This window comes from Crocodylus siamensis, chromosome 4, assembly GCF_052110815.1.
Source record: "Crocodylus siamensis isolate JL-2025a chromosome 4, ASM5211081v1, whole genome shotgun sequence".
In the NCBI taxonomy this organism is placed as follows: domain Eukaryota; kingdom Metazoa; phylum Chordata; order Crocodylia; family Crocodylidae; genus Crocodylus; species Crocodylus siamensis.
Window position 1 is genome coordinate 23,252,398 of NC_143398.1, and position 21,519 is coordinate 23,273,916.

The 21,519-nt window shown below is 41.6% G+C and overlaps 1 protein-coding gene across 1 annotated transcript in view; it reads right to left on the reverse strand.

Annotated features, from left to right (window-relative positions):
• RELN (reelin) overlaps window positions 1-21,519 on the reverse strand; it is a 567,367-nt gene that overhangs the window by 21,256 nt on the left and 524,592 nt on the right. Inside the window, exons 54-63 of the mRNA XM_090041978.1 lie at window positions 21,250-21,425; window positions 19,358-19,464; window positions 15,806-16,048; window positions 15,117-15,292; window positions 10,076-10,149; window positions 8,869-9,030; window positions 7,507-7,664; window positions 6,235-6,454; window positions 4,957-5,154; window positions 4,439-4,537 (exon numbers count right to left, since the gene is read on the reverse strand). Of these exons, the coding sequence (XP_089898104.1) occupies window positions 4,439-4,537; window positions 4,957-5,154; window positions 6,235-6,454; window positions 7,507-7,664; window positions 8,869-9,030; window positions 10,076-10,149; window positions 15,117-15,292; window positions 15,806-16,048; window positions 19,358-19,464; window positions 21,250-21,425 (1,613 nt within the window). The remainder of the gene's footprint in view (window positions 1-4,438; window positions 4,538-4,956; window positions 5,155-6,234; window positions 6,455-7,506; window positions 7,665-8,868; window positions 9,031-10,075; window positions 10,150-15,116; window positions 15,293-15,805; window positions 16,049-19,357; window positions 19,465-21,249; window positions 21,426-21,519) is intronic.

The window sequence follows — 21,519 nt, forward strand, 5'->3', positions numbered from 1 at the left end:
AAGGTCCTCTTGATGGGGGGGGGGGCATCACTTGCAAGAGAGGACAGGTGGTCAGCCAGCAAGCAGGCTGGTATGAAGGAGGCTGAAGCTCAGCTGCTGGATGGGAGGCATCCAATGAGGGGGTCTGAGACAGATGGGCCAGTGACTAAGAGCAGACTATGAGACGGAGGCTGCAAAAGAGTGCCCAGGAGACAGCGGCCCAGGGAGAACATCCAGGAGCCCAGTAAGAGGAATAAAACCAGGGCAGGTAGGCTTGCACTTGGTCCTGTGGCATGACCTTAAACTAAACCCTGCTGGGGTTGGATAGTGTGGTGGGGCTGCCTGTGGCAGGGCAGTCTCCTGAAATGGCACACCAGTGCCTCCCTAGTGAAAGGCGAATATGGGGTGCTGGAAAGCCTCAGCCCTCACTACCCTGTGGGTGACCCAGTGGAGGGGAAGGGTTAAGGGAGCACACTCTGACAGAAAAGTACCAGGCTTGGGTGACAGCACACGGGCCAGGAGGGCCCGAGGCCTAGTGGGAGGCCTGAAGGAGTGTGGGGTCCAGGCATGTTGACAGATGCCTGAAGCCTAAGGGGCATAACTACTGATGGAGTAGTTACCTCAGTGCAGGGGCAGAGTGTGAGGGGCTAGGAGCCCAATGAGAGGCAGGGAGCCCAGAATGTGTGTGGGAAGTAGAGGCTCCAGAGAGGGGGCATGTGGCCCAGGCACATCTAAAGACACCTGAGGCCAAGTTGGGCCAGAGGGTGAGTATGGCTCAGCAATGGGGCCGGTGGAGTTGGAAGTCTCTGTGGATCCCATCTGTGAGGCATGGCACACGGTAAAGGGAAGGTCAGAGCTGTGTATTATGCCCTTGGCATCAGGGCATTAAATGGGCAGCCTCCCGCATTTTTCCATCTGATTTGGATACATTAAGGCATGGTGAGTGGATTGAGGCAGACAGCCCTAGACAGGTAGGTGGGCTGGCACTGTGACTGGACCCAGGGATGACCTCCTGTCACAGTTTGTCCACTCCTACGGTGCTCAGTAATGCAATTTTCCTTTCCCTCCTTTTTGACCTACTCAATTAGCTGGTGTTTCATTCAGATGATCCATGTAGAAGGGTTACAAAAACAGGACAACACATGAATGTTAGCAGATAGACAAGGATTTCAACCAGGCCCTGAAACCAGAGGTATTCCTGGCTGTCTAGGATACAGGGGCATCCTGAATGTGACTCATTAGGTATCTGGTGATTTAAGGCTTAGATAAAACTTTACCAGGGGAAAATCAATGGCAAGTGACTGGTGTGGGGTGGAAAATATGGTGGTGATCCCCCCTGGACTTGCCTGAGATTGTCCAGAGTGAAGGAAGGTTTTGCATTCCCTGAACAGGCAGGGTTTCTGACCCAAGAATCCTTATATTAGTCCAGGACCCCACCAAGCCACTTCCTGTGGCTCTTTGATAGTATATATACCTTCAGCTGCTTCTCCAAGTGCTACTGCTCTAGTATGGCTCTCAGCAAAGCAAGAGTGTTCCCTACATCTCTACATTTCTTTACTCAGTTTAATTTTTCAAGTCTTCCACATTAGTTCCTATGGTTTCCTGATAATATAAACCTGACTCTATCTCAAGTGTTATAGCCCCTTGCATGGGCTGCACTTGAAACAAACTGAGTGGTGACAGCTGGTCATGTAAGTAAAAAGCTGAGAAAGTGGAAAGGCAAGGCTGTCACATGACAAACAGCCTAGAGAGAGATGTAAGGCAGCAAATTACAATTACACTTAATGGAAATAATTTAATGAACCCTTTTTTGAAATAAAATTTAGCACAACATTCTGCCTGTTGGTGGATTTTGGGGTTACATCTTTGCCCTTCCACCTCCTTGGTACACATTATTTCAACTAATGTTTGCTTTTGTGACAACTGGCATTGCTACGTTCTACAACTGTGCATTTGACTCAGTATGTCCACACTTTCGGGTTCAGTTTCACTTCTTATGCTTTTTCTTTTCCTCTCAACCCTTGAAACTCCCCAGAAAATTCAAAGATTCAAAACAGCCTAGGTCCAGGACCTGAAGAAAAATTAAGACTCAAAGATAAATCCTATCCATAATTAATGGTGGTGTTTCACACTCTAGCACAGAGGCAAGTGAGACTATCCAGTATAGGAATAATGGTAATATTCTGCACTTTATCTGGAGCTTTTCTTTCATACATTTTGCAGCACTTTACAAAGTGGGCTGAGCATTATTGTGCCTGTTTTACTGGAAAATGAAGTGCAGAGAAGTAAAGTGACTAGCCCATGATGACACAGTTGAGGCATCAGCAGAGGCAGGAAGAGAACTCAGGTCTCTTGGCCATACCTATGCCTGTAACCAATACTCAATGGGCAAGACAATTTGACAGTGCTTCAGCATGAGTTGGCTTTGAACTCTCAGAATTTGAAATAACAATGAATGTAATCTGAAAGGAATCTCTATGCAACATAGAAACTATTCTGATTAACAAGTTTCAACTAGTGCAGCTAGAGGAGGTCAGAATGAATTAATGACTAATTAGCACATACCATATGTGTCATTATGTACAATTTTTAAGTTCCTAACAGGAATGTGTCCTGTCATGTTTAGCAGGTTTTATGTTTCAAATCTAGCCTTTTAATAACATTCTGCTATAGCTCTTCATGAACAGGGTCCACTAAGGAAGCAAGCAGTTTGTAAATGAGCTGTTTTCTGCCAGGCATGATGTAGTGTTCACCTGAAAACTCATTTCCAAAGCAGGGGAAGTGCAGATTTATCCTGTTCTACCCTGGCTCTGCTCAGAATTCAGGAAAAGCTCTCAAGGTTTCTCAACAGGAGTAACAGTGTGAGAGCATAATCTGCATACTTAGTTTCTCTTCTGAGCAAAGCTGTTTCCTACTTCTAATGCTTTCTTCAGTTTGCTTTTAAAATATCTCAAATGACTGTTTCCAATACTAGGCTTGGATAGGTGTCCTACACCCTGAGAGATCTTATTGCCACAAAGGTTTTCCTGGCATTCAGCTGACACTTCCCTTTCCTAAATCTCTCCCATTATACTTAGTAATGCTCTCAAAAATCCATGGTCAAATTGGTGTCCTATACATTATGCTCTTACTTTTTGAAAACTCTCTTTTTGTTACATTTTTTAAAAACAACATAAAGTAGAAAGATGTTGGAATATTGCAGAACCATGTGTACCATTTCCCACCTGAGCTGAAACATGGCTGTAAGAATTTAGCTTTTCTCTTGGATGTTTTAATTGTTCAATTGTTGTGAGATCTATAACACATAACCATCAATTAACTGAGTCAGGAATCATGTCCAACCCTCTGTTCCTTCAAACTTAAGCTTGATGTTATGGAAGCAGAGCCCAGCAAGGAGTGTAAAAGCAGCAGAGCGTGTACAGTTACTTTGTGTTGGAACCAGTTTTGGTTTGGGGTTGATATGAATGCCATGCAAGCTGGTGCTTCTCAGTGGAAAGGAGAACAGGCTAAGTAGAGATCAAATAATCCAATTTTCTTTTGTTAAAAACAATACTTCAGCACCTCTTCTAGTTCAGATTTAAAAATAGAAACCTCATTATTATAATTATTTAATCAGGAGGTTATCCAAGCTTAATGTCTGTGCTGCTGTTTTTCTAGATTTTTGATATAATGAATGTTTGAACCTATCTATTGAGAAGATACGCCTCTCTCTGCCACCCACTGTCAGCGAAGAGTTCCAGCCCGTCAAGGCACTAGCATTTCAGTTCTACTGGAACTAAACTGTTAGAGAAGAAGCAGGTCATCTGTGTGTCATGTAATACAGTAAAAAAAAAAAAAAAAAAAGGGTTAACTGAGAGTGAAACCCATTTCGTTAATGGGGGAAGCAATAGGGTGGAGACACTTTTCTTGGTAAACTCTTGACAAAGGGAATAAGTCTACAGCTCAGACCATAGGAACCTGAGATAGAGAACCCTGTTTTTGAACGGTATCCTTCTTACTAAAAAAGGAAACGAATAAGGCGTTAGTTTCTAATGCAATTTTTCAGAGCCCAATTCAACAACTTTACTCTGTATGATGGACAGTACAGCAAGCTATTCTATCTTTGAACAGATGTAAATCAACTTTATATGGCAACATAGCTGCTATGAATGCACATCCTTCCATGTCACAGCATGAAATATTTTCAAGACCCTACTGCTTTATTCAAGCACACAAATATTTAAAGATATTAAAGCCCACACTTTCCCTCTTGCATTTCTCCATGATGCACAACATGCATCCCTGTTGTGTTTATATCATGGTTGTCTTAAATGCTGACCTTTGCAACATATGCAAAATAATGATTTTCAGAAGTTTCTCTACATCAGAACTGTTCTTACTGAGTTTAACATTTTGCCATGCTGAAGGAATTGAAACACTTTCTGAGATGAAGATGGTATGAGGTGAATCTGATACTCACAGGACGACTTCTACGTGGTCCAAAGCCCACTGATCATGACCTGTTCCATTGTGACGGGGCTGCCACCAGCGCAATAAGACTCCTTTCATTCGTGCCTCCCTATCATTACAAAACACAAAAACCAGTAAGAGTTCTGTGCTAAAAAGGAACCTTTCTTGGCTATCTACCTATTCTTAAAATAAGAACTAGATGTAAAACCAAGATGTACTCTGAAATATCAACTTGGAATAGCAATAAATGATTTAATGACAAATGAGAATTTAGATTGATTCAGGAAAAAGATTTTTATGCTTCTTGGAAAATATTTTTAAATGTAAAATTTTACACTTCTCTAAATAATCCTGAAGGTCTGTTCACTCCGTTTTGATCACTCTTATAAATGTCATACTTCTCATCCACTCTCTTGCCCTGTCTATGCCCATGTTTCCTTTCTTTTCCTGTGTAGAAATCAATAGAGTCCTTTCTCCAGAGGATTTATACTACTTATTCAGCAGTAATGAATATGATTGGGTACTTACAGCGGAACATTATAAGACACTCTTTGGGCTTGTATAAAGTCCTTTGGCTGATGCTGTGCAATTACTTGCCATGTTATTCCATTATTTACACTGTACTGGAGTAACACTGCCTTGTCTACAGTATTAGGATCACTCAGGTTGGTATTGCAACTATCTGTTTGTGAAATGCTCCCAATTTGCAAAACAAACATTATTTTGCTGTAAAACACAGAAGAAAATATATCATTTTTAATTTATGGAAAATGTTCAAGCCAATGTGATTATATTTCCAACTTTGCCGTAGTTATTTTTTTCAAAAGTACAGAATGACTTTAAGAAACATTACTAGCAGTAAACAAAATAAGCCACTTTGATGTCGCTAAAACACAACACTTTCTCCATAATAATACCCTTTGTTAACACTGCTCAAATGCAATGTCTGTATACATCTCATTGTTATTGGTGGCACTCAATCCATGTTTACATGCATTACTGAAAGCCAAGCTATGTATCAATGTTCAGAAGTCAAATGGCAACACGTATAGAAAAAAAACTAAAAAAGGAAAATAGAAAGGCTAAAATTTACCAAAAGTAGTACCTGAAGTTAGACTCATAAATCTTTATTTAGGTGTGTACATAAGACATTAAGAGTATAACTCTAGGCATAAATACTTGGTATACTTGCTGACAGATCCTAATTCTTATTTTGTCTTCCAATTGGCTTAAAAGACAAATGCAGAGTTCTGGAAACATTTTTCTTTTAGGAACCAGAGAGTCCATGCGGTACTACACAGCCTGAAAAACTTCACAGATGAAAAAGTTGTGCTTGTTTCTTGGCAGGCGACTGTAACTTTAGCTGACAACTAATTTTGGAAGTGGGTCTGTATTTAATGTTAACATCCTCACTGCCTCTCACTTTGAATGTGACATGGTAGCCTAGGATTTGCCTTACCAGTTCAGACTGCTGGTCTGATCAGTCTGTTATCTGGCCTCTGGTGATGGCCTTGCCTTAAGGTACCTGCACATACCATGCTAGGGTAGGCATACTAAAAAGATCAGACCTTTCCTGCCAACAGGCAACTCCTCCTTGTTCATAAACTCCAAGCTGCAAGTTGTTAAAACATTTTGCCAATCTTAAAAATTCTTCTAGCCAGCCGGACATGCCTGTCTGTAAGGCTGAGCCATCCCTGTTTATTCTAACCATTCATTTCACACACATGCCATTTCATTTTTATAACAGGTTAGTCTTCTCACAAGCTGTTAAGATAGTATTTTGTATTCATAGGAAAGTGTTATTACCTTGCTCGTGTGAGATCCAAAGGTTTAGTTATAGCTTGCCTTATTTGACATCCGTTAAAATACAGTGAATCTCCATGGGCATATGGTGCCAGCTGTCCGCACCCATTCCCTATAACTCCACCCTGAATGGTTTCCCAGTTTATTTCAGTGACTCTTTCAGATTCAAAGTTATCTTTAATGTAACTGGGAAGATCATGGCTAAAAACAGAGCAGTCGTCACCTGAAAATGACAGGGTGACATTATAATACAGATAAGTATCAAAGTACCGACAAAAAAATTTACCGTTTTCAGTTTCATATTCAATTCATTGTAATTACTGCCAGAGGCAGGACCCAATGTAAAATGGAACTGTGGGCAGAATACACTGCTGCAGAACTGCACATGATATTCAGATTTCTGCATGACTGGCACAAGAAGCTAAGCTTTCACATTTAAAAAACAAAGGGTGCGTGTCTTTACTCATTTACATAGTGTAGCTCCATTGGCTTTTAGAGAATTTCTCTTGTTTTAAACCAGACTGGTGAGAGCAGTCTGAAATAACTACTTGAAGAGACGTCTCTAAGATAGCTGGGATCAAAATTATTTAAAGCTACAAGATACAGTCCTTCAAGATGTTGAGCACCCTGGCCCCATTCCAACTAAGCACTTAAATGGTTTAATTGGACTACTCATGTATGTATAAGCACAAGACTGACTGACTTTTGGAGCAGAGCCAGAGTTTTATACCTTGCAGGACTCGGCTCTTATTGGTCATAATCCACAACTTGGACTCCACCAGGAAACAAACTGAAAGCCAATGTGCTCTGTGGAATGAATATAAGTATGGCATGGTCTGTGTGAGAAATATCTATCCCTGAGTAATAAGGCATCCACATTGTGCATTAGATGAGGTCTGATAGCCTTTAATGCACAGCACAGTAATGTAATAAAGCAGAGTACAGTAATTCAATATGGAGATAATAGAAGGTGGGGCTACCTGACACTTGTGACAATTCTACTTATGAATGTATAATTTGACAAGGATTTTTGTGCATGATATCTTTTATTGGATCAACTGTATTTCACTCTCAAAAATCCTCACTGGGCCCTCATGGCTATAACATCACTCCTGAATTGAGTTGCACTACAAATACCAAGAAACAAGATATGGGTTACTCAAGCAATTCTTTGCTGAGTCAGTCAGTATATTTGAATAAGTCTTTATTTTCTTTGTTTTGACCTATATCTGCATGTCAGAGAGAGATAAACAAAAGGAATTCAAGAGAAAAAACCTTGGTATCCTTCATCACAAATGCAAATGGCTCCAGTAGTGCAATATCCATGACCACTACAGAGTTTTGGGCAGGCTTCTCCAATATACACATGATCTATGGCCCAGCTTTGTTTCTCTGTTTCTTCTCCTTTCTGAATCCACCTGAATTGAGTTGCACTACAAATACCAAGAAACAAGATATGATATATCTTAAAACATAAAACATTTATATACAAAAATAGTCAACCAGAGATAGAAATATCTCTGCAAATCGTTCCACTTTGATTAAAACAATAGCATTAAATAATAGAGTCTGACTTAAATTTTCAAAGCTTACACTAACAGTGGGCTGAAGTAACAGTCTGATCCTAAGGGCAGAGGCAGCAGATATTAGATAGTCCGCCAGTGGATAATGCATTCTCACATAAAACTTATGAAGGGATGTATAACATTTCCATTTTGGCATGCTTGCCAGGCTGGATAAAACCTCTTTGTGGTCTGGATCCAGCCTATGGGCTGTAGGTTCCTGGTCCCTGGTCTAATATTTGTGATTTTCAAAATTTCTAGGCAGCCAACAACTACTGATGTAAACTGGAGTTATTCAGTGCTTAGCACTCATCAAAAATCAGGCTATTTCCAGGATTTGAATTGAGGAACATAACTTTGACCTTTGTTTTTTGAAAATATTGTCTTAAGTCTATAGATTTACATTGGCTGACAATTTAAAATCCCAATCCTGTAAGTACTACTATTGATTATAGTGCTTCTTAACACAGAGTGCCTATACACGAGCAGCAAGGCTGCTCTGACTTGCACTGTAATTACAGTAAGTCAGAGCAAGCTTGATTAATCACTACACTCCAGCCGACTCTAGCGTCTCATCCCCATGCTGAAAAAATAGCGGCGGGGCACTTTAATTAAAGCTTGTTGAATGAGCTTTAGTTAAAGCGCCCCTGTAGCTATTTTTCAGTGTGGGGATGCTGGTACAAGAAATGCTCCAGGTGCTTTAATTAGAGCAGCTCTTGTAGCCACTCTAATTAAACTGCCACCCCCGCTCCGAGACCATGTGTCTAAATGTCCACAGCTGGCCTTCCTCACTGACTTCCATGAGACTACTCATGGTAATCGGTAGTTGAAGCTTTGGTAGTTCTTATGGCTGTGGCTCAGTCGAAATCTTTAGATTAAAAGTACTGACCATCTAATATCTGGCAATTGCCAGTTTTTGTTAAAGGAAAACATTTCCAAAGACTTTCATTATGTATCATATCCAAATCCTGAAAAAAGAATCACATTAAATTCACTAGTTGTTCTGGACAAACAGTTCCAGCGATATAGATGACAGCTAATAATTCCACAGGGATGTGACCTTTTGGTAACCTACCTGGATGAGACATGATCAGGCAGTGGGATAGTTATTCTTTTCCATGTAGAGCTGTTGACAGAATTATAGGTGGTAGCTTCATGGAACTGAAATGGGGAGCAGCCAATGCTATTAGTTGAGGAAGGAAGGCATTGTGTCTGGACAAGTTGCCATGAATCTGTCCTGTAGGAAATGAAGAAAATATGTTGTTAGAACAACCGAAAAGAATAATAAAAGAGAAGTAAGTTATCCATTATAGGTCATGACAATGGCTTCTTTTAGAAAAATAATCAAGGGATCTTCAGCAATATTTTCCATGTACCATTGTCACAAACAGACAAAACAGACAAAGTGTGAAATTCTGCAACCTTGATAAGCCAAGGAAGAAGCCCCTTCTAGTGGAAATGCTCAGAATCACGTGTATTGGTAATAGGTTGTGGAAAGCAGAGGAGGAGCCCTGTGAGCTGATACTACAGCTTGTGACTAAGAATTCTGATCCCTAGTCCCTTCTCTTCCTAGGTCAGAGAAAAGTCCTTTTATATCGGTTTTCCCCACAATGTCTGTATCAATGGTTCTCAACCATGTTAGACTCAAGGCACCCCTCAAAAAACTCCAGTTAGTTTTCTCTCATTTTTTGATTTTGGAAAAAATAATACAGCAATTCTTTTGAATGCTATTATTACTATGGATTCCTATATGAAATCTCTGGGTGTAATCAGACTTATGCATCTAACAGCGCTAACGTTGTATGGCACCCTGATTAAGACTCATTGGTATATACTGACACAGAAAAGCATATAAGCACCAAAAGAACATCTTTATTTTTTATGAAATAATCTCTCTAACATTATACTCTACTACAGGAAACAATATAATTAATGGGTCACCAATTCAAGTGCAAATTAGCATCACATGGTTTTTATTTTAACCTTAGCTCAACAATTATAGTTCTTTATCACAGCAGAACAGGAGTTCTCTCTGTTTAACAGAGACATAGTTACTAACTGTAACTTGAAGCACAATGTCATTGGTCTGTCAATGGCCTGGGTGACTTAACAAGAATGTTTACAGGATGTATGTAAGTTGCTATGTTTGCAATAGGAGTGGTGCACCTCTGATTTGAAAATGGTCACTGTATGACTCAAAGCAACTGCTTTCATAAGCGAAAGCCCTTGAGCTTTGTAATATGATATATGCAATTGGGACCATATATAATGTTCTTGTTTACCTGGCATCCTTGGTGTACTCCAGCATGACAGAGTGGAGGTCCCCACAAGAAGTTGCCTCACAGCCAACCACAATCTGAAACACAAACAAAAATTTGTCATATCTTGCTAGACTGAAGAGATCAAAAGGATATTAATGTCATACATGATGAAGTCTTAATCACCCTTTCTTTCTAAAGGTTTAAAAAAGAGACTGTCAACTTAAATCCAACAAATGCAGAATAGAAATCAAAATGACCCCACAATATGCCAAACTTTTTATGGCCCACCTGGAAAAAGAATTCATCAAGAACTGCAGCATCAAACCCATGCTATACCTGAGATATATAGATAACATCTTAACAATTTGGAGCAAAACCCTGCAATCTTTGATTGATTTCCATCAAAAATTCAACAGCTATCACCCCTCCATCAGACTCTCTTGAATACTCAAACACCAACATTTCCTTTTTGGACACCATGATCAATATCCAAAATGGTAAAATACAAACCACCATATACAAGAAACCAATGGACCAACATACATATCTACACATAACCAGCAATCACCCTAAACCTACCAAAAAAGCTGTAATTTACTGCCAAGCTCTCCAATACCACCAAATTTGTACCAAGGAGAATACTCATGATTGCCACCTCACAAATCTCAAAGAGGCTTTCACCCAGCAAGGACACTCCTCCAGAAAGAGAGATCGTACTCCTAAATGAGTCACCCAGATACTGCATTAAAATTTGCTGCAATACAAAAAAAATCCCCACTAACTGCACACCATTAGTTATGACATAGCATCCTTCTCTGGAACCTACATGGAAAATCCTCACACAGTTGCAACCCATACTAGAAGACGACACAATTCTTAAAGAGATCTTTCCAGAAGCATCCATTCTTGCCTTTAGACAAGCACCAAACCTTGCTAACCTCACCACCAGAAGCAAACTTCCTATGACCTAAACCACACCAAGTGGATCCAGATCTTGTCAGGCCAAGAAATGCAAAACCTGCCAACACATCCACCCCTCCCACAATAACTACACCCCACAACAAAACCATCATCATTTCTGGAACTTACACCTGCACTTCCAATAATGTAATATACCTCATTCAGCGCACTAAATGCCCTGATGGAAAATATGTAGGAGAAACCAAACAACAACAACTGTGTACCAGAATGAACATACACCAAAAAACCCAAGAAAGACATAAATATTCAATTACCTGTGGGTGCACACTTCTCACAAGACAATTACTCTCTTTCTGATCTCTCAGTTCTAATCTTCAAAGGGAATTTACAACACACCATTTGTAGATAAGCCTAGAAACTTAACTTCATAAATCTACTGGATACAAAAAATTATGGTCTTAATATAGACATTGGATTTATGGCACATTACAACATGCCTGACATCTGATTCACCAGGTACCTGCCTGAACTTACCATTTACACAATCCCGCCCCACCACCCCTTTGCTTCTCTACCCAAGGTCATCCTAACTTCCACCTATTTACTTTTTCACAGACTGACAGACTGCCCTTTTTCTGCCTTGGAGAAGTCAATACTACAACAGTCTCCCATGCTTACCTGCTGTACTCCTTCACCCATTATTACCCTCTTTTTCTTCCCCTCCCTTCCCTTCTCTACCCATTGTTTTTCAAACTTCCACCTATCTACATTTTCACTAACCTCCTGTCACACAGGTAGCTTCTTTCCTACCTTGGAGATTTAAGAACAGCAGAATCTCCCAAATGCCTGAAGAAGGGTATTTGTGCCCCAAAGCTTGCAAAGAACTTTTTTTCAACTACTCAGTTGATCTAATAAAAGATATCACATCTACTCAAATAATCTTGCCCACCAATAGAAACCGAAGTATTCACCATCTCAAGTATCTCTACCTTTGTGCATCGATATATATAACTGAAAATATTAACCACTCATGGATTCTGGTATGTTTGTATTATGTAAGATAGGATTAATTTTTGTCATTTCTATACCAGAGTATACTGAGAGATGATGAAATGCCAACAATAGAGCATAAGTTTTGGAATTAAGGGCAAGTATTTTAAAAAACAGACGCCTAATATTAAGTCTCTAAATCAATATGTAACCACATAAACAATCTAAGAAGATAAACATTTTGAAGAATCCAGGCTTCTAGCCACCCTGCTGCCCAGCCTGGACACTCAGCACTTCTGAAAACCAGACCACTTAAGTGCCTAAATATGTATTTAAGAGCCCAACTTTGGTTAACAATTTATCACACAGGCAAAGATTTTAATAATGAAAATCTGGTGTTTAATTCATATACATCAGGGTTCACTCTTTTTAAAAGTTTTTTTTTTAAATAGAATGAAACTGTACCTGAGAAATTAAACAATTGACTTGTCTTGACACTATAACACCAAAATGTAGTAAATTTTACATGGTACTGAATAGCTAACAAACTAATGTGGTAGCAGCAGCTCTGGCCCATGTTCCATAGCCGGATAGAGGGCCAAAGCTACCACAACCGTCATTGCAAGCACTGTGACTGTGGCGGGGTTGCGGGACTGGAGCAATCATGTACTCCATGCCCCAAACTGGAACAGAGCCAGAGCTGGAATGTGGAAGGGAGGCAGGTGGCAGGGAGTAGGGGCAGCAGGGGGGCCATGTAGGGTGGGACAGAGGCAGCAACAGGGGGTATAGGCTACAAGGGAGGCAGGCAGCAGTGGGGAGGGATAGGTGGGAGGAGGTAATTAAATGGGGGCGGGTAGAGTGCCAGGGGTGCAGGAATGCAGTGAGGGGGCAGTGTCAGGGGCTGCAGGAATTGGGGAGGGGGCAGCGTCAGTGGCAGTCATAGGGGAACAAGTGGCAGGTGGGCAGCCACTGTGGGGGAAGGTGCAGGGTGCACAGGCACTGGGGGTGTAGGCAACAAGGGGGCAAATGGTGGGGGGGACAGGTGGTCGGGGGGAAAGTACAGGGGAAAAAGGGGCAGGGCTCAGGCCACTTGACTCCCCCACTGCCTGATACCCTATCACCTTTCCTGTCACTTGTCCCCCTACAATGGCTTGTCCTGCAGTAATACGTTTTCCATGCATAGAATCTAATTATTAGTGGATCATTTTAAATTCAAAGTTGTCCTGGATTCAGGTAAAATGGTATGTTAACCACTTAGGGAGCTAGTATTCACAATTTTCTATTCCCCCCACTTGCACACAACAGTAACAGAAGATCAAATTAATCCCTGGTGTAATTTCAAAGGTCAGGGATGTGGGTAGTCAAAGACTGTGGGGAAATGGGCTAAAATTGGCATTGGCTTCTAGGGAAGATGAAGGAGTTAATTTTTTGGAGGAAGAGGAATTTAAAGTCCTTAAGTTAAAACAATAGCGAGAGACCAAGAACCAAATGTAATTTGGAAGAGATGTAGCATCACCCTGATTACTTTTCTCAAAGGTTATATCTTGTCTTTTTCAGAATGTTCCTCATATTTGTTTGCAAAATGTCTAAAACAGGTTTCAGTGACTTTTTTTTGTGGTAGGCTGGAATGACCCAGCTCGGGTCTGAGGCAGGCCAGTGGTAGGACCTGGCCACTGCTGGTGCTGCATCTCCTCACTGCTGGGTGGTGGCATCAGTGAAGCCCCATCGCACCTGGCTGTGGTGTGTTCAAAGCCCCATCCACCAAATGCCACCCAAGGCCATGGCTCTGCCAACCAGCTCCAATGACTCTGTGGGGTGTAGGTGGCCAACCCCTGGTCTAGAAGATCTGGACATTACTGTAATATAAATAATGTACGATCTAGGCCTGTAATATAAATAATGACTAGCACTAATAATAATTAATAGCTATTTTGTAATGATGAAAAGTCTGCTGACCTGGTTGAAAAGCCCATCTTAAAGTAAAGAGTAATATCAAGGGGCACTTTGCTGATTAAATGGGCCATTCTGTTGTGACACATCACCAAGTACATAAAAGGGCTCTTTATTTTACATACTTTCATATTCTCTGCATGTGTTAGTAGTGTTGGAGTGCTGAAGTTCATGATGGTCAAGGAATTACAGGAGACACAAGGATTTTTGTGTGTGATGTCTTTTTACCAACTGCTTGGTTGGGATAGACTTACACAAGCTTTCAAATGCGAAGCATTCTTCATTAGGTCTGAAGGAAGGATGGACACTAAGAACCAAGGACATTAGTATTCATTTTATGGCAAACTAGAATTGACCCGATTCCTGAAAATCTACCTTTACACTATGGGTGATAATGACCCGCTTCTCTTTTGAAAGGTTTTGCTCTCCCAACAATCAAGCTATCTTTTTTTCTGTTGTTTATCCGCTACCTCAGATTTTTTTTCTTCTCCAACAGCCCTCCACACTGTTTTTAATCATCACAATGCCTACTTCTTCCTTCAGACCTTATGAAGAATATTTTGCATTTGAAAGCTTAACACTATCCCAACCATGTGGCTGGTCCAATAAAAGATATCACCTGTAAAAATCCTTGCCTTTCACATTCTCTGCATGTCACATTATTTACTCTGACTCTGTTTCTCCTGTTCTACCTGTTGCTTAATGATGGAAATTGTTTCCTCTCATTGTTTCCTCTGCCAGGCAGAGACTTATGCACATTGCTGGTCTCAATCAGGTGGAATCTCTATTCTTGCCTACATTTTCAAGGTCTCAGTCAGTTTCCATCTCCCTCTTTCCATCACTTCAGCAGGTGTTATTATAATGACACTTCACTTCAGAGATAAGAAATCAGGACAATATTTTTTTCGTATATTACCCAGCTGAGTGAAGAATGGCCAAGCAGCCAATACTTCCAGTCACCCCTGAAGCATACAGAAATTCAGTCCTGGCTTGAAATAACATACATATAATCATTCTGACCCTATTGTATTGCTTTTGTTACTGTCCTCCCCGTTACATTACAAAAAAACAAGGCATTATTAAATATTGAAAGGATTACTGAATTTTGTATTCTACTTGGAGCTAGTAAAGCTATCCAGAGACAAATTAGTTGAATTTTTATTGCATGCTTTACTTTGGATGAAGAGAAGCATCTCCTTACTTTAAACTGTATCATGTATCCTGGTTGTATAATGAGCTCCCTGGAGGACAGGATATTGTGTGTCTTGTCCTTTTTCTTATTTGGCCAGTAGAGATGAAATGATGGGTTACCACAGAACCCTGCAGTCCTGACTGCATTAGGGTAAAAACTCCAGTTTTCTTCATGGGAAGTGCCTTCTATTAACAAGAGTTAGACAAAATTACTGTAATGTCCCAAAAAACACGTAGGTGTAGCCACACAGAATCTGTAAGTGTAACCCCACAGTGATTTTAATGAAATAAGTTTTAAATAAGGAACCAGGAGTCCTTGCTAAAGGGTCATCCTCAGTCAGACAGTGCAACTGTTTTTAAATACTGGTACTTTAAAAAGAAGGTATGATAAACATTTTCAGTTGAAATGCAATGATCAGAGGTACCCTATATTTATGCTTAGATTTAAAACCAAATTGTAGTGAAAAAATTGATATTCATAAAAATAATAATGACTAATTAATACTTAAAACTGATGTAGGCAATAAAATATATACTTTGCATTTGCTAGCTTAAAGAGAACATTTCACATACAGAAAAATGAAATATAAGTTCATTGAAAAGCTTTTTGTCACATTTATTTAGTTCAACATACTGTCTGTAAACTTCTGACATTTGACAGTGACAGCACAACAGAATGTTTGCTACGTTCTTCCTTACCATCATCAAATGTATCTACCAGTTGACTGGGATTGATCTCAGCTCCTCCAATTAGTATGTTATCTAGTGCCCACTGAGCACGGTCTGGGCCTGAAACCACAATGCCACTGTTAATTACAAATGGCTGCCACCAGCGCAGGCGAGTTGTATTGGTTAGAGCATGTTCAGGGAGGAGTATGTAGTCATGCCTGACCAAGACATACTTCTGATAATCCATCTCATGAAGTAAGGTCCAAGATATTCCTATAACAAAAGGAATTACCATTGTAAACAAAACAAAACATAAGCTGACAGAAGATTAAAGGAACATAATTGGAAGGCATGAGATAGTAGCTGTGTTCTTAAAGTGGAAAACTCTTAACTTCTAATAGAAGCGGGTAACATTTACACACAATATTAGTATTTCTAATGGCAGCATATTCTGTATGCATAAAGGTAGTGTGGTGCACCTTTGGGTGTCTGCCACTTTAAGGCTGAGACCAGGCAACCGGCAGGTGCAGGCCAGCCCTGATGAGATGGCCATTTTAAATCCAGGCCTACAGGGCTGAGCCAGCAGTTTGCTGCAAGCAGCTGGGGAACAGCAACACCCGGCTGAGCTGCTGATGCTGTTCCTGTTCACACAACACTGTAAGGTAAGGGAGGAACTACTGGGAATGGCTGGAGGTTCCTAGGTGCCCCAGAGAGAACGCTAGGGCCAGTAAAAGCAAGGCCAAGACTAGGCATGAGGCTAACAGTTTGCAGGCCTACACAGGGGCCAGACAAGCCCCTGATTTAAAACAGGTAGGGGTGAGGCCTGAGGCTCAGGTGAGCCTAGCTGAGAGGGAGTGGGTGAGCAGTGGAAGAGCCTAGACAAAACACTTGACTGGTCAATGCTGGCACCAGGAGCAAGATGGTCAAAAGAGCTAGACTGCCCACTGTAAGGGACACCCAGAACCAGGGGGCCTGGGGTTCCGACTGGCCTGGAGACAGACAAGGGCCTGAGTGGCTAAAGGCCCCGGCGGGGAGCCATGTCCGAGCCGGAAGGAGGTCTAGGGAGCTGACAGCCCTGCATAATGACGGGGATTGAGTTGATCTGGTATCCCATGATCATCTCACAGAAACACTGACCAACTGCGGCCTCGGCTACATGACAGTCCACTGGCTGGGGAATTGGCTCCAAGGTCAGACCCAGAGAGTGGTAGTTTACGGAAGTCAATCATCATGGTGTGCCGTGACCAGTGGGGTCACCCAAGGTTCCATGCTTGGGCTTATACTTTTCAACATCTTCATTAATGATGTGGACATTGGTGTCAGAAGTGGACTGGCCAAGTTCGCTGATGACACCAAACTTTGGGATAAAGTGTACTCACCTGAGGACAGGATGGTGATCCAGGCCAACCTTGACAGGCTCAGAAAATGGGTGGATGTAAACCTGATGGTGTTTAACACCAAAAAATTCAAGATTCTCCACTTTGGGAAGGAAAAACCCACTGCATGCTTATAGGTTCGGCAGTGCGACGCTTGCTAGCACAATGGCCGAAAGGGACTTGGGGGTCATGATTGACCACAAGATGAATATGAGCCACCAATGTGATGTTGCAGCTGGCAAAGCAAGCAACACTCTGGCTTGCATCCACAGATGCTTCTCTAGCAGATCCCAAGATGTCATCCTCCCTCTGTACTCAGCCTTGGCGAGGCCGCAGCTGGAGTACTGCATCTAATTCTGGGCTCCACAATTTAAAAAGGATGTGGAGAAGCTTGAGAGAGTCCAGAGGAGAGCCACGTGCATGATCAGAGGGCAGGAAAACAGGCCTTATGATGAGAGCCTGAGAGCTATGGAACTCTTCAGCCTGGAAAAGCGCAGGCTCAGGGGGGACCTGGTAGCTTCCTATAAGTATATAAGGGGTGTACATCAAGATCTGGGGGAATGCCTGTTTACCAGAGTGCCCCAAGGGCTGACAAGGTCAGATGGTCACAAACTCCTCCAAGACCATTTCAGGCTGGACATAAGGAAGAACTTCTTTACTGTCTGAGCCCCCAAGGCCTGCAACAGACTGCTGCCAGAGGTGGTGCAAGCACCTGCTCTGGACTCCTTTAAGAGACATTTGGATGTTTTTCTTGCTGGGATCCTTTGACCCCAGCTGACTTCCTGCTCCTGGGGCAGGGGGCTGGACCATGATCTTCCAAGGTCCCTTCCAGCCCTAATGTCTATGTAATCTATGAAATGATTAGGAAGGGTCTGGAGAGCTGGACCAGTGAGAGCCATCCAGCAGCAGCACCAGAACTCCTAGCCCAGTAGGGGATAAGACCAAGGCAGGTAGGCTGGTGTTGGTTCTGGGTAAGACTGAAAACTGCACCCTGCCTGGGATGGGTGGTCTGGTGGGGCTGTCTGTGGTGTAACAGTCCCCCGGAAATGCCAGGCCAGTTACCTCCCTTGTGAAAGGCAAGGAGGGGTGCCTTAAAACCCCAGCCCCCACATCCTGGTGGGTTACCCACACCCAGGGACAGGCATGGGGGCCAAGCATGCCTTCAAGCACCTGAGTCCCAGAGAAGGGAGCGAGTGTGGTAAGACCCTGGAAGCCCCAGAGAAGGGAGCGAGTGTGGATGCTCCATAGAGGGGGCAAGTGTGTGGAGGCGTCAGTGACGGGGATGAGTACTGAGCTCCAGGTAAGTCTTCAGAGACCTGAGGCCACAAGTGGGCCTAAGGCCAAGTGAGGCAGCATAGAGGGACCCACGAGTAGAAGGGGCAAGTCACTGGCCCCAGTTAGGCAACTGATGGGTTGTGTTACCCAGTGAGGGGCTAGGGTCAGAGTCAGCTCAGTATTTGGTGAACTGCCCAGTTACTGTGCAGGTGAGGGTCACAGGAGAGGCCCAAAAGGCTGTGCCAGGACTGTGCAAGGAGTGCAGAGATAAGCCTGATGGCCTACAGGAGCTGCTCAAGGAAGCAGGGCAGAGTGAATGTGGCCCAGTAAGGGGCATGAGTGCAAGAGGCCTAATGAGAGAGGGTGGACCGATAGAGACCCCAGTGAGAGGGAGGCAGTATGTGACGCCCAGAACAGGGCAGTATGAGTGAGGCCTAACAGTGTGCTGAGTTTGGTCTGGCCTAAAGCCGGAGCATAGAACAACTCAGGAATGACATCTGCAAGGCGTGGGACAAGATAAGGGAAGGTCAGTGTCATGTACAGCGCCCCCCTGGCATCAGGACAATAAAATGGGCAGCCTCTTGCATTTTACACGTTTTAGGGAACAGCAAAGTTGTGGCAGGTGAGACAGGGCAGACTACCCTACTTAGACAGGTGGACAGGCTGAGCTGACACAAGACCTGGCCCTGGGATGGCTCCCTGTCACAGGTAGCAGGATGGGGTCCTTTTCTTCAGAAACACAGAAGAAAATTTTATATGAGAAGAGATACAAATAAGAGACACAAATATCTTTCATAGTTGGAAATTATAGCTCTGAATAAGAGATTCTATATTATTATTGGTCTCAGCTGGTCTAAACTGGCACAGTAAAGCATTTACTGTGTTTGAGTATAAAAAAATATGTTCACATGCAACTAAAATGTTTACTTGCCTCCATCAACTGAATAATCTAACAGAACTCCCTCCTTCCTGCATGTTGGTCTGTGACAGGTTGTCATGTTGTTTTCACTCCCAATTCTTCCCCAATACTGTAGAAATCTGAAGGGAAACACATTGATAGTTACACACAGAATACAATATATCCAAATAATACAGTAGACTCTTTCTTACATGACAGATTTGTTTACTGTCAAAAAATATATTGACAATATTCAATATACCAGAAAGTTTTATTAAACCAAACTGATGTTTACTTAGGACAAAGATAGGTTTTTAGTGAATCTTGCAGAAACAGACCTCTATAAATGCAAATAGGCCACTATGGGCACAGCACATTCATCTGTGTTTGAAATTAAGCAAGGAAATTAACTTAATGAAAATCAGAAGTAATTCCAGTAAAACATAAAAAAGAAAGAGATGAGCTACATATTAAAACAAATTCTGCATGTAATTCAGCAGAATTAGTGACACTTTAAAGCAAGAGGATGAGGAAAACAATAATATTAGTATGCTTTGTCTCCTATATTTTATAGGCTATATTCTTAGCTCATATAAATTGGCATCAGGGCTCTAATGGAAGCATGCTACTTACCGTGGCTGAAGATCTGGCCTTATAAGTATGCAAAAGCTGTGTATTTTATATATCTAGTTTATGTATATTAAACAAATGTGATAAAATCTTTTATATGAGTGAAAAAAGGTTATATTTCACAGCTGTCTCATCACTGGGCAATTCTATTTTGTTGCAATAAATATACAGATGGGAAATACGAATTTTTAAAGGGAAAGAAAAAGCCACAGGAACATTTTAAGGCCCAATTCTGTAGTCACTTTAAGCACATTATTTTCCATATGTTCCCTCATTTCAGTGGAGTTACTTACCCGAGAAAAGCCATTCACGTCTGTAAATGTTGGCAGGACATGACATTTTGTTGCAAATTACCACAGAGACTTGTTCCTTTAACCGTCTGGCAAATATCATGCTTTTCTTTCTCCAAGGCCTTCAGTGAAGAGAGGCCTCAAGAGGAAATTCCCTTGGCCATTTTTGAAATGTTAATGTTTCAACTTCACTTAGAAAAATCTGTATGATATACTCAAATTGGCTCCTGTCTACACCACTCTCATGCTAAGGAAGAAGTCTCTAGGGGTTTTTTTAATAGCTGTTTCTTCAGTGTAGTGCATGCCCTACCCAGAACCCAGATGATACGTGGTTAAATCCAATTCTCCTATAGCCCAACTTAAATAAACACAATTGGCATTTTTTAAGTAAATACCTTTGGTTACTTATATTTTGAAAACCTTTTGGGTGTTTGTGAGATGTGCTGGTGTGACCCTCCCAAATACTGTCAATATATAGAATGGGCACAGCACAGGCACATACACATGGGGGGACAGCACAGGCATGTACAGATTTTTTTCCTCGTGCCCACTTAGTTCTTCACCTCTTTGCTGAGACTGGCAGCCAGAGTACCAGCTGGTGTCAGTTGTGAAGTTGAGGTTGTAACACAGTTGTCACTAGCACTGCACTGTTCTTAAACTTTGTCTATAAGTTCTAAACTCTTTTGAGTAAGGAGCTTTTCTTGTCATATACCTACAAAGCAGCAAGATACTCCACAAAAATAAATAATAACTCATTTCACAAATGTCAGTGAAAAAATTCCAGTTGACGGTAAAAATAAGAACTATTTGTCATTGTCTACCAGAGATGACTCTGAACTGTGGCTTAGAAGTGAAAAGTTCAGTATCATCATTCCTGTAAGCTGTCTTATCTGTTACTCTTTATTTATATGTTTGTTACCAATCTGATCTCTATTATTATTATTAATGAAGCCCTTTGTTAGAACACATCAGCTATGCCAAATTCTAGCTGGTAACATGACATACTTGGCACCCCTTAGATCCAGGTCTTGAGTGACAGCCTCTCTTACAGTAGTGCCTCCAAAATACAGAGCTGTATCCTCTGCTAGAATTCCACATTCAGTACAAGCATTTCCACCTTCCAAGGACATCCATAAATCTGGTTTAATTTCTTCATTGTCAAAGCGTTCCTTCAGGAAAGTCTGTAAAAAAAAAAAAGAAAAAACAGTATGTAGCATTTGAGCAACAACTAGAAGAATCATTCTGCTCTACAGCCTTTTTAGCTAACCCAGTTAT